The sequence below is a fragment of the Sus scrofa genome, chromosome 5 (genome assembly GCF_054392235.1).
Source record: "Sus scrofa isolate SSC_HxYL_T2T_F1_AM1 chromosome 5, Sscrofa_HxYL_maternal_Yorkshire_Landrace_v2.0, whole genome shotgun sequence".
Taxonomy (NCBI): Eukaryota; Metazoa; Chordata; class Mammalia; order Artiodactyla; family Suidae; genus Sus; species Sus scrofa.
The window spans coordinates 72037324-72050377 of record NC_139387.1 but is presented as its reverse complement, the minus strand read 5'-3'; the positions used below and the strand labels follow the sequence as shown (position 1 = coordinate 72050377).

At 51.6% G+C, this 13054-nt stretch overlaps 1 protein-coding gene across 6 annotated transcripts in view; it reads left to right on the top strand.

The window, feature by feature from the left end:
• NTF3 (neurotrophin 3) overlaps nucleotides 1–12796 on the top strand; it is a 71296-nt gene extending 58500 nt beyond the window's left edge. For 5 of the 6 annotated variants that reach the window (XM_085024438.1, XM_085024437.1, XM_021090891.2 and 2 more), the window contains one exon: nucleotides 11688–12796. In XM_085024438.1, coding sequence (XP_084880564.1) covers nucleotides 11709–12482 — 774 coding nt within the window. In that variant the 5' untranslated portion in view covers nucleotides 11688–11708 and the 3' untranslated portion in view covers nucleotides 12483–12796. 6 annotated transcript variants of the gene reach the window in all.
• Nucleotides 12797–13054: the final 258 nt, after the last annotated feature.

Here is a 13054-nt window from a genome sequence, read left to right as displayed (position 1 = left end):
TATGTGAGATCCTCATAGGTTGGGCTCCTGGTGCCTGGCTCCATAACCTCAGAAGGACACAGAGGAGCAAGGAGGAGCAGAAAAATGAGACCAGTATTGAGGGGCCTTTGGTGAAAAGATGACTTAGGATTGGAAGAGAGTAAGAGAAGCACAGGATATTATAGCTGGAAAGAGCCATTGAAGAGCTCTTTAGTGTAAGAATTCTTCACCTGGGCTCTGTGGGCCTCTGGTTAGGCTTTAGGGAACCTATGAACTGCCTTGAATTTTTAATTTTTATTTCTTTGCAAACCATTTCTTGTAAGTGTCCGTGTATGTTTTTAAGGGGAAAGTTTCTTTAGTTTTTTTTATCACATTCTAAAAAGGCTCAAAAATGGCTAAGAACCACTGCTTTAGTCCAACAGCATCATGTCACGTGACTCCTAACCGGGAGAAATAAAGCTCCCTCCACCCCCCGAGAGTATCTGGAAAAGGGGTGGGTGCCTTTTTTGGGTCATCACCATGACTAGGGGACATGAGTGACATTTAGTGGGGGAGAGGGCAAGGGCTTCATGTGTGGGAGACAGAACTGAACAATGAAGAGCTACGTGTCCTGCCCCAGATACCAGCAGCAGCACCTTGGAGAAGTCCCTTTAGGAACTGAGACCCCGGGATGAGGCCAAAGCTGGCCAACAGCAGGCTTGCTTTTTATTTATAGATCCAAGTGACAGATGGGCCACGAGTCCACATGATTTTCTTTCTCCCTGTCTACCTGCTAAAATTGATAAAAACCAAATCATCAGAAATCCATCTCGCCTGCAGAATTCCAGCAAATTTCAAAAAGGATCCCTGGGCTCTTGGTCTTCTTTGCCACCAAATAAGGACAGAGCACAGGCCTGGGTAACCTTTGGGGACTCTAAGGCACAGATCAGTGAGCCCATCGGCCTCATGTCGCACAGATGTGCTTCTCAGCCACTGGGCATCAGCCATGCCTAGGCTTGGGCTGCGAAATGACCCTTTGCATCTCACAGGTCCCGTCTTGGTCTCTTTCTCTGAAAGAGGAAAGAAATGCTAATGTGCCCACGTGGAGCTCGCTGCCTCACCACCTGCAAGCAAATGGCAGGTGCCTTGGTGTCTCCGGCATGACTAGGGAGGTGGTCTGCAGGATTGGCTCAAAGTACAGCCCCAGGGCGGGGTTGCTGTTCCCCAGGGGTTTGCATCCTGGCCCTGCCTCTCGATTGATGTGTAATCTCAGACTTAATCCCCCTGAGCCTCAGTTTCCTCAGCTGACAAGTGGAGACGACATTCCTATCCGCGAGGATTAATTGAGATAATCCATGCAAAGCGTCTCCCCAAGTCCCTGGCATATGGCACGGCTAGGTCCATACGAGCTGTTATTACAAGCGATTATTGTGACTGTGTCTGTGATGAAAGACAGACTTGGGACCAGGGTGCTGGTGTCAAAATTGCCTTCAGAAGGCAAGCTCTGGGTTGGGTTCTAGTCTTGCCCAGCTACCCAGAACAAGCATTGGTTGAGGGTGGGGGATTGACGTCACAACACTCATGAAGTTTGATTGGAAGATGAATTTTTTTCCTGTGGGTACAGCCCCGTCTTGCTTCCCAAGCAGGTGTGAAGAGGCTCAGGCAGCAGGTGTTCTCTCTCTCCTGCCTCAGTTTCCCAATCTGGTAGGGGATTCGGGTGAATGACGGTGACCCAGGCGAGCTGTGAAGGGAGACACCCAGCAGCATGGGAGGAGGCCTTGCCATTCCGAGACCCCTGAGAGTGGTCTCTTGGAGCAGGTGTCTGGACCAAAGGCAGCCACAGACCCTCCGCCAATCCCTCATCCTCATGGAAGGAGGCTGCTGTGGTGAGGGGGAGACCCAGGCTCTGTTTGACTGGGCCTGATCGCCAAGCCCGGAGGAGAGAAGGGCCTCCATCTGACCACACTCACTGTGGCCAAGTCCTCATGGGGCCAAACCATGATGGTTTGGGTTGATTCGGGCTTTGCTGCTGCTGCTGCTGGTGCTCTGGTAGATGCAGTCACAGGACGGGGCATTGCCAAGCCAGCTGTGGTCTTGGTTTGGAAGAGGCGTCTAGAGAGTGAAAGAAAGTCCTGCCTTGGGGTTTCCCTGAGCTCCCAGCTGTCAACATGGAGCCAGCTTCCTTATTGTGCCATTGTTAAGCTTCTTTCCTGGCTGGGTCGACAAAGCAGATGACTGATCATTAGCATCATGTTTTATTATAATTATTAAAGCATAATATTTAGCAGCCTTGTGCTACAATCAGCTGACAGCTTGACACCTAAACCCAACTCAAACACACCTAAAACAAGAAGTTTCACTTGCTTGGGGCAGTTATTCCCTGACGCTTAGAGTTTAATGCCAGTCGTACCCCCCACTGTCTGTATAACGGAAGCACCCTTCCCTGTGTGTTTCCACATTTGGAAAATGGAATTAACCCAGATGCAGAAAACGAACCCGAAATCAAGATATGGCAGAATATTAAACAATGCAATAATTTGGAAAGAGCCTGACTGTAGCAAATCTTCATCTTGGGAGGCGGGGGGGGGGGGGGTGCTGCAGAATGTGGTGTGTGTGTGTGTGTGTGTGTGTGCATGTCCATATGTTGTGTACACAAGCCCATGCACATATGTCTTTAAGCACAGAGGCGGATGAGTATTAGTGCTCAGAACAAAGAAATCGGAATTTCCTCAATAAACACCATTGTGGCTGGTAGCTGGATTGACTCAGATTTTCTCGACAGATCTCTCCTTGTCCACCCTCTGGCTATGAAATGAGTGTTTGTGGTATGTGAAGGATAAAGTCGAGCTGGGTTTCCAGGGGCTTGGGTCGGCATACCGGGCTCCTTTTAGATCTCTTTGCCAAGACGGGGCTCCTTGGCCCGGTGAGGAGCTGCACTGCCCTCCTCCCGGGCTGCCGATGCACATGACTCTGACATGCGCCCTACCTTCCATCTCTCCCTGCCTTGGGGCCAGAGGAGGGGATGCTTTGAACAATGTAAAATTTCTCTGCCAACAGCTGTGCAGAAGAAACTCCCAGCTTTCGACTTCTAGCTCAGGGCATTTAGCTTGGTTTTTTGGAGATGGGCTCCTGGTCCATTCAGGGGTCTCTAGTCCTCATTTTCTGGCTTCTGAGAGGGAGCGGTTTGAGCAGTTCCACTCTGAGAGTGAGTTACCCTTCTGGGGTCTTTATTCAGTTTTGTTGCACCCTAGAACATGCCTGAACAAGAAACTGTGTGTCTTGTTTCCACTGGGAAGCCAGCATCCTCTAAAAGCCAAGGACTTGTCCTATTTTAGATCTTGGGCCACGTGTTGTCCATGGCAGTCGGTTTCAGAACCCTGAATTAAGGATGTTTCAGTAAGAGGAGCTACACAGAAAGAGGGGCTTTTAGAGCACAGGGTCACCACCCAACTCCCTGACTCTGCCGTGGCCCATACAGACTGTGTGATGCCGCCCCGCCCAGGGGTCACGCATCTCAAACCAGGTCTCACCAGATACAGCAGAGACGTGATCAGTCCTGGTTTGGGGGGTGGAATTTAGATCATGCTGGCTCACATCTTTGGTAGCTGTCATTGACTAGCTCTGTGATCTTACCGTCTCGAGCTCCATGTGTGCATTTGCATGCTTCCTAAGACAGGGAATGTCAGAGAGGCCACCCTGGGAGGTGTGCTGAGAGTGAGTGAGGTGGGTTCGAGGGACACTGGCAGAGCCGTGGGAGAGGAGCAGCACCGCAGACACCCACCTGGCCCTGTTCTAGCAAACTCATCTCTTATCTACTCCTTCCGGCCCCCAAGTCACTCCTTCCCTCCAGCTTTTCACAAGCCTTCCCCTCCCTTGTTGCTTTTGCATCCCTCTTGCCCCCGGTGAGTTAACTTGCCTGTTTCCGTTCTAATCTCATGGTTCCATTTCCAGGTTGCCAAGCCCCCAGGGGGGCTGGGGAATAATTGGTCTGTCCTCACCGGTGTTCCTAGCGCCTTCCCTTTAAGCGGCATCTGGGCGTTTTAATTAATCTGCCACGTTTTCCTCTCTCCTGCTTCCGGATCATTAATAAAGAGATTAACCAAAACCAGACCGGTCCCCAGCGGAGACTCCACCGGGACCCCTCTCTCCGAGCCCCCGGGTCTGTCAGAGATCAGAGCATCTTCGTGTGGCCCCACTGACTAATGTGGGGGCCTCAGGCCCTGTGTCCAGAGCAAAGCCAATTTGAATTAATTTTGCAATTAAGAGAGGGGAGCAAGCCCAGCCAATCCTTTTATAGGGCCTTCGTTTAATATTTCCACCACATTCCTCTCCTTTTCGTCATTCTGCTTCAAATCTATCGCCTTCCCACCTCTCTCCCTTTCCACGGACTGAACACGATATTCGGGTTATCTGGCAGGATGTGGTCTTGGGAGCCGTCAGCATTAGTCAGAGACCAGGTCATAGCTGCAGAAATTCTCCAAAGAATTAGGCCCTTCTGTCTGCAGCTGGGCAGTATCCTCATTCACCCCAGCCAGAAAACGAGTTCGCCTCTGGAGGATGTGGCTGCCGTGGACATAATGAATTCTCTTGAACTTGCAAATTCATAAATTGGCAAATTAGGAAGCACTTCTGCATTCGATCCAGGGCCTCCCCTAGCCCGTAGCCTTTATGCCTTCTGTGTAAATCACCCTGATTTCCAGCACTGGGGCCAGATCCTGGATGGACATGTCTGGGGCTCTGTTCGAAGCCATTCGTGGGACGGGCACCTGCAGGGGGCCTGGGTTTGGAGGACATCAGGCCCAGGAGGGATGGGAGGAAACTGAATCTTGTTTGCTTTCATGGGAAATAGTTTCATAGGGCATTTGGGGAGGAGGACACAGGAGTGGTGGCCTCAAACCCTGGAAACTCTGCTGGGAGTTGCCTGGAGGCTTCCTGGGGAGGGGCGCATCTGCTGGGTTGAGCTGTCCTGGCTCCAGGCTTGGGACCTAAGCTTCCGTTGGAATGTGTGAGAGCTGCGACGGACAGAGACACCGCACAGGGGAATCAGACCGTCTCTTCCAGAGCCGCATGCTCATCAAATCTGAACTCTGCTGCTTCTTAACTAAATTTTTTTTGGTTTTTTTTGTGTTTTAGGGCTGCACCCATGGCATGTGGGGGTTCCCAGGCTAGGTGTCCAATGGGAACTGTAGCTGCCAGCCTACGCCCGAGCCACAGCAACACGGGATCCGAGCCATGTCTGCAACCTATACCACAGCTCACAGCAACGCCAGATCCTTAACCCACTGAGTGAGGCCAGGGATCGAACCCGCGCCATCATGGATGCCTAGTCAGGTTTGCTAACCACTGAACCATAACGGGAGCTCCTTAACTAATTATTAAACCCCCTCATGCCTTGGTTTCCTCATCTGAAAAGGGACATGTCAGTACCTACCTCCGAGGGGTTGTTACCAACATAAAAGATATCCTGTGTATCTGTCCTTGGCACAGCGCATTTTTGTTCCTGGTGCTCCCACTCTGACCAGGCTATGCATTTCCTCTGTACACATGCAACAAGCCAGGTCTCCAGGGACATGCCCAAGAGGTGGCACATCCATGCTCCCATGCCCAGAAGCTGATTGCGGAGAAGTAGGTGAGAACCCAGCAGTGACAGCCCCCGCCTCCCATGTGTGGCAGGACAGACCCGGGCTGCTGTGGCCTCAGACCCCGTACCACTCTCCTCACCAGCTTCTCTCCCATTTCAGCTGCTTCTCAAATACCCCGAACCCTCTGTGCGGACTGTAAACGGAGCCAAAAAGGAGGGATCAGAAATTGCTCTCTTTTGAGTATTTTGAGGGATGGTGAAACCTTGCAGGAATGTTGCTCCAGGGACTGGGAAAACACCATATGTGGGAAAGCATTTCGAAGTGAGGAAAGTAGCATCTGCCCGTTGGTTGGGCTCCTGGAACACTCTGAGCTCGGGAAACGGGCACCAGAGAGAGTGTAGGAAGGGCTCTAACTGAGGTCTTTAACAGGTCTTTTTCCAATTATAGCCAAGCAGAGCCTGGGGACCCTGGCCGGCTTCAGAGCCAGGCCTCTGTTTTCTTTGGGAGAAAGAGGCAATGCGGATTGGCTTCCAAACCAGGCTTGGCAGAAAGCCCAAACAGAATCCCAGGCCAGGAAGCAGGTCTTGGTAGGTCTTGCTTGTAGTCGGCGCTTGTTCAGTAAATAGACCTGGAGACGCTGCAGCAGGGCAGCCCTGTGCTAGATGGCAGGAGGGTGGGGCTGAGAAAGACGGGGCCCCTCATCCAAGAGAAGACACGCGGACAATGATGGCGCAGGAGGATTTGGCTTGAACGGGGGTCTCCATAAACTGCAGTCACTCCTGGAGGAGCATAGACGTTTCTCTGAACGGAAAAAGTTCACTGATGCACCTGCCTTTCCTTTTCCCCTCCCCACTCCAGGAAACTAGTCCTTTGGTACCGTGTGTGTGTGTGTGTGTGTGTGTGTGTGTGTGTGTGTGTGTGTGTGTGTGGAGGGCAGGTACACAGCTTCTCTGCTTCCCCAGCAAAGTCAGTTTCATGTTCGTCTGACACATCCAGTGTATCACTGTGTCCCAAGCACCGTGCCAAGTGTTTCCCATAGAGATTTCACTGTTCACCTCCGACAGTGACCTGGATTGTGGACAAGCCATGTGAGCTCTGTTGCGTGTAAGGGACTGTCCCCTGTCCCTCTCCGCGTCATGCGCATGCGGCTGCCTGACCTTACACAACTGGCTTTATACCTCTCCACGTCTCCGTCTCCTTGTCTGCAAAAATGAGATGGTTATCTGCAGCCCCGCCAGCTTCAACATCTGTGTCTGGGCGAGTTTTATGACTGACATTCTTGGGCTTGCTGTCTGCGAAAAAGCTGAAAGCAGATTATCAAAGTGGAGGCCACAGGAAGCCTGTTGGGCTTTGTTGCAGCCTTGCAAATGTTTAGAAAACACTTGCCAGCCTGCAGGTGATTTACTCCCGTGACTTATCCAGAATGTCATGAAAAGTTTTTGCATGTGATGGTTAAGAAGCAGTCCTGATCCAGAAAAGGGTAGGACCCAGGCTGAGGAAGGGACATTTGGGAGTTTTTATATGAGTCATTTTTTGCACTTGTCTCACCCCACCCCCACCAGTGCCAGCTTGATGTCACTGTGCTTGGGACCCCAAGGGAGGCCAGGGTTTGCCTTGGGGCTCCCAGAGGTAGTGCACGGCTGGGTGGAGGTGGCAGGAACCCTTCCCTGTCTACAATTCTCTATAAAAAATTGAGAAGCAATAGTGAAAATGAGCCAACTACAAATCGGTCTGCTTTGTATGGTCACCATGCTTTGGCGATTCTTAGCAGTCTTGACTTTGGCGATTCTTCGCAGTCTTGGCTTTGGCGATTCTTAGCAGTATTGGCTTTGGCAATTCTTAGCAGTCTTGGTGATGTCTTCCACCCCGATGATCCTGACCTTTGCCCCTGACACCCAGGGGACTTCCTCATGGTCCATAACCCCAGCCCCTCCCTGCCAGGTTGGACAGAAGTCTTAGCTCCCGTCCACAGCCCTGCACATGGCACCCTGCCTCACGGTGCTCTGTGGGCTTTGCCTGTCCCTCCTGACCAAGAGTGACTTTCCACTCTTACCTTCAAGTATTTTCACCAAATCAACGTCTTAGTTCCTGCAGCTGGGGCCTCACCCAGGGGCCCGCAGTCAGAAAGGGGACCTTGCACTCAGGGATTGATGCTCTGTGGCTGCCCTCTTAAAATTCTTAAGAGTTTTATCTTTGACTATGGGTCTTGTCAGTGAAGCCCCATGAGACCTTGGAGCACGCATCGGGTGGGGGGTGGGCTTGGAGCATCGCCTCCAACGTGGTCAGTCACACCTCCTACTGCCACCTGCCTCTGAGTAATATTTGTACTCGGCCCTGAAGACTAGGCAGCTCGTTCCACGTTAAGCCACCATCTCTGCTTCACTGCATCCACCTTGCATTCACGGTGGAGTGGACCCAGGGGAGAGGCAGATGCAAAGAGGAAGGAAGGGGCTCCTGGCCTTGGAAGAAAGATTCTAGTGAGTACACCACGTAAGGCCATGAGAGCTGTGACACCTGCTGCCCCGGCCATTGGGAAAGTGCATGGTGGAAATGCAGAAAAGGTTGCAGCTGCTGCTATTGAGGGAGCATCATGGAAAAGTAGCTTCTGAGCCAGGCACTGAAGAGTGAGCAGAATTGCAGCAGGGGGGTGGGGGTGGCCATGAAGATGTGCAAGGTGAAGGGCACGTGGGTCGTAAAGCTTATGCAAGTGGCTTAGGAACAGTGAGCAGGGCTGGAGCATGGGGCACGGGAACCTGACTGTAAGATGGTAAAAAGAGAGGCTGATTCCAGGGGTGCAAAGAGCCCCTCTCTACCCTTGTATGTCTCTTAGATTTTCCTTACCTATGAAATGAAGGAGTTGGATGAAATGCCCTCTCCCTCTAATATCCTTCGGTTCCATGTACAGGCCATAGCCCATAAAGCCTCCCAGTCCATTGACATGCTTCCTACCGACTCACCCTAGTAATGACCTTCCTGGTCTATACCTGGACTCTCACTCTACCTGGGACCTCCCTCCGCTAACCACACTTGATCTATTTCCCTGTGAGCAGATGGCTTGCATAGTCTTAATTTATAATGGTTGGGCTTGGGGGGGATTTAATAAATTGGTTTTTTGTAAATGACTTTTTTTTTTCCCATTATAGCTGGTTTAGTGTTCTGTCAATTTTCTACTGTACAGCAAAGTGACCCAGTCACACATACACCGTATGCATTCTTTTTCTCACATGATCACGCTCTATCATAAGTGACTAGATATAGTTCCCAGTGCTACACAGCAGGAAATAAGTTGTTTTTTGATAGCCTCTCCCTCCCAAATTATTTTATTGCAGCTGTATTCTATTCTATTTTGGAAGGCAGAAGGGGATGGAATTCTAGTTGCATGTATAGTGTACATTTCGTGTTGTTCAAGTTTCATTTTGGGGGACCTGCAAGATTGAAGGGAATGTCACTTTTATGCAAAGTTGGGGGGGTGGAGGAGTTCCCATTGTGGCGCAGCAGAAACAAATCCGATTAGGAACCATGAGGTTGCCAGTTCGATCCCTGGCCTCGCTCAGTGGGTTAAGGATCCAGTGTTGCCATGAGCTGTGGTGTAGTTTGCAGACGCGGCCCCAATCTGGCGTTGCTGTGGCTGTGGTGTAGGCCGGCGGCAACAGCTCCGACTAGACCCCTAGCCTGGGAACCTCCATATGCCACGGGTGCAGCTCCAAAAAGACAAACAAACAAACAAACAAAGAAAAAACCCCTACGTTGAGGGTGGAAATTAGCTATCCTGTGGGAAGCATTTTCTTGGGATAATCCAATTCCTAGGGGGCAGGCTCTAGGAATGGGCAGCAAAGCTAGAATCCTTCTCTCAGCTTTGACCTTGAAGGAGTCAGTTGTCTGGAGAGTGGTTCCCATGGAAGGAAGATGGTCCCTTATCAGAGAAACAGGCCCAGAGCCAGGAGGAGGACATTGGGGCAAAGGGACAGCCACGTTGCTGGCCTTTGGGGACAAGAGAGCAGTTCTCAGACAAGACCGGAGAAGAGGCCGCATCTGTGAGTCCTGGGAGCGAGTTAGCACGGGCAGGCTCAGACCTGGGTACTGGGGAAGCAGGACTGATTTCCTGCCTCCTGTTTACCTCCCTCTCTCTCCCCCTGGGTGTAGGAGTCTTTCTTGAAATACCAATGGTGAAGTAAGGGGAGGATTTTATTTTCCATGATTATAGCTTTAAAGAGGAAACGGTAAAGCCCCGGGGGCAGGGAGCTGGCAGCAATGGTGATTGCAGAGCAGACACCTTGAGACCAGTGATATGAATCAGAGGGCACCAGAGGGGTTCCTGCTGCAGCTACCCCTCCCCACTGGGAGCATCTGCTTTCAGGGACCACCTCAGGAAATCTGGGCTCTGCTCTAGTGAGGTTGAGACCAGCAATGAAGGTATGTTGAGATCAGCCCTCTAATTCCACAAGGACTCAGCAGAAACCCCAAGGTGAGATTCCTCTATGGCAACAGAATGAGGGTGTTGATGGGTTAGGATGCCACTGAGACAGGGAGACAGTAGAGTTAGAAGTAGAACCACTGAAAGGAACGTTTCAAAAGTCAAACAAGAAAAATGAGCAAGGAATCCTGCTCTTGGGGACAGGATCAGCCCATTCATTCGATCCGTGTCTCCATCTTCTGCAGGCAGTGCTTGGGGTGGGGGGCAGGTGCTGCCTGCCATCTTATGAAGAGGGTCTCAGGGGGTCAGTTGGGTGCCTTGGTGAGCATGTCCATTGGTGAGCTTGGCAGAGTACCCCGACACTCGGACCCTCTCACGGAGTGGGTCGTGGCCCGTGTGGTCCCTCACCAGGGCACAAGAACAGCTCTGCCAGGCTGGCCAAGGATGAACCATCTCTGATGCTGCTACAGTAAAGAGACAACTGATCCACCCCCTAGCCTCAGGGTATCCGTTCCTTTGAGGGACCCCAGGGGCTGCATTTAGGGGGCAGTAGACTGTCATTCTTGAGACAATTGCAAGGCTGCTGCTGTTGCTGTTTTTAAAAATGTACATACAGGAGTTCCCATCATGGCTCAACGGTAAGGAATCTGACTAATATCTGTGAGATTGTGGGTTTGGTCCCTGGCCTCAATCAGTAGGTTAAGGATCCAGGGTTGCTGTGAGCTGTGGTATAGGTCGCAGGTGCGGCTTGGATCCTGCATTGCTGTGGCTGTGATGTAGGCCGGTGGCAACAGCTCTGATTAGATCCCTAGCCTGGGAACCTCCATATGCCAGAGGTGAGGCCCTAAAAAGCAAAAAAAAAAAAAAAAAAAAAAAAGTGCATACACTATCATACACTATTATAATTTTCAGGCTTCATTTCTCCATAGTTTGCTGAGGTGGGGTGGGTTGTGGTCTTTTTAGGTTTGAGGGATGTTTAAAGAGGTGGCAGGACCTCCTCCACACCAGCAGAAAGTTGCAGATGGTAGACATCAGGTCCAGAGGCGATAGGTGCCATCTCTCTGGGAAAAAGCGAGGCTGGGTACCTAGAGGGCATCCTCAGCCACCTTTTTGTGACCAGGCTCCTTGGGAGAGACCCAACTCTTCTATGCTGTAGTCCTTCCAGTGATGCTCTTGGTTTCTTTGTGAAAAGGATGATTCTGGGCGTTAACACCTGTGGCACAATGAGATGGGCAGCATCTCTGCAACGCTGGGACGCAGGTTCGAGCCTGACCTGGCACAGTGGGTTAAAGGATCCGGGATTGCCACAGCTGCAGCATAGGTCACAACTGGGCCTCAGATCTGATCCCTGGGGTGGGAACTCCATATGCCACGGGGTGGCCAAAAAAGAAAAAAAAGGGTGATTTTTGTCCTCTCTTACACACACACACACACACACACACACACACGAATCCCTCTTTCCCTCTCACACAGCCCTGATGCTGGAGGGAAGATTCTAGAGGGGAGGCACGTGGATGTCCGGGAGGGAAGGCAGGACTCCCATGAGGCGGTATTTCCAGGGGAGGGGAAGGAAATACCCTGTCCCTGGACCTCACAGGGGATGCTCTCCAAGGATGGTGGTGTCTGCTCTCTCCTCCTCGCCTTCCTGGGATCCTCAGGCTCACGTAGCTGGTCCGGGATGACACGCGCCCAGCTGCCGCTGCCCGCTGCTAACACCTGTGTCTCCTTTTCAGCTCTTACAGGTGAACAAGGTGATGTCCATCTTGTTTTATGTGATATTTCTCGCGTATCTCCGTGGCATCCAAGGGAACAGCATGGATCAAAGGCGTCTGCCGGAAGACTCGCTCAATTCCCTGATTATTAAGCTGATCCAGGCAGATATTTTAAAAAACAAGCTCTCCAAGCAGATGGTGGACCTTCAGGAAAATTACCAGAGCACCCTGCCCAAAGCCGAGGCCCCCCGAGAGCCAGAGCGGGGGGAGCCCGCCAAGTCGGAATTCCAGCCCGTGACGGCCGTGGGCCCCGAATGGCTGCGGCACCAGAGACGCTACAACTCCCCCCGGGTCCTGCTGAGTGACAGCACCCCCTTGGAGCCCCCTCCCCTGTACCTCGTGGAGGATTATGTGGGCAACCCCTCCGTGGCCAACAGAACGGCGCGGCGGAAGAGGTACGCGGAGCACAAGAGTCACCGGGGGGAGTACTCCGTGTGCGACAGCGAGAGTCTGTGGGTGACCGACAAGTCGTCGGCCATTGACATTCGGGGACACCAGGTCACGGTGCTGGGGGAGATCAAAACGGGCAACTCCCCCGTCAAACAATATTTTTACGAGACGAGATGTAAGGAGGCCAGGCCTGTCAAGAACGGTTGCAGGGGCATCGATGACAAACACTGGAACTCTCAATGCAAAACCTCCCAGACCTACGTCCGGGCACTGACGTCAGAAAACAACAAACTGGTTGGCTGGCGGTGGATACGGATAGACACGTCCTGTGTGTGTGCCTTGTCGCGGAAAATCGGAAGAACATGAATTGGCATCTCTCCCCGTATATAAATTATTACTTTAAATTATACGATATGCATGTAGCATATAAATGTTTATATTGTTTTTATATATTATAAGTTGACCTTTATTTATTAAACTTCAGCCACCCTACCGTATATAAGCTTTTTTCTCAATAAAAGTCCGTGTGCTTGCCTTCCCTCAGGCCTCTCCCATCTGTTAAACCTGATTCTGTAACCCGGCTCCCCCAGGGGCCGCCCTGTAAAATCTGTGTACACCAGTATTTTGTATTCAGTATTGTCAAGGCCATGACTGTCGTTGTAGTAAACGTGTTAAAATTGGCTGATGTCAGAGTTGTGTATAGACACAGGTGTAACCCCCCTTCTGGGAAGCCTCACAGTGGATGAATTAATTAAAAGAACTGTCCCCTTGGAGTTCCCGTCGTGGCGCAGTGGTTAACGAATCCGACTAGGAACCATGAGGTTGCGGGTTTGGTCCCTGCCCTTGCTCAGTGGGTTAAGGATCTGGCGTTGCCGTGAGCTGTGGTGTAGGTTGCAGACGCGGCTCGGATCCCGTGTTGCTGTGGCTCTGGTGTAGGC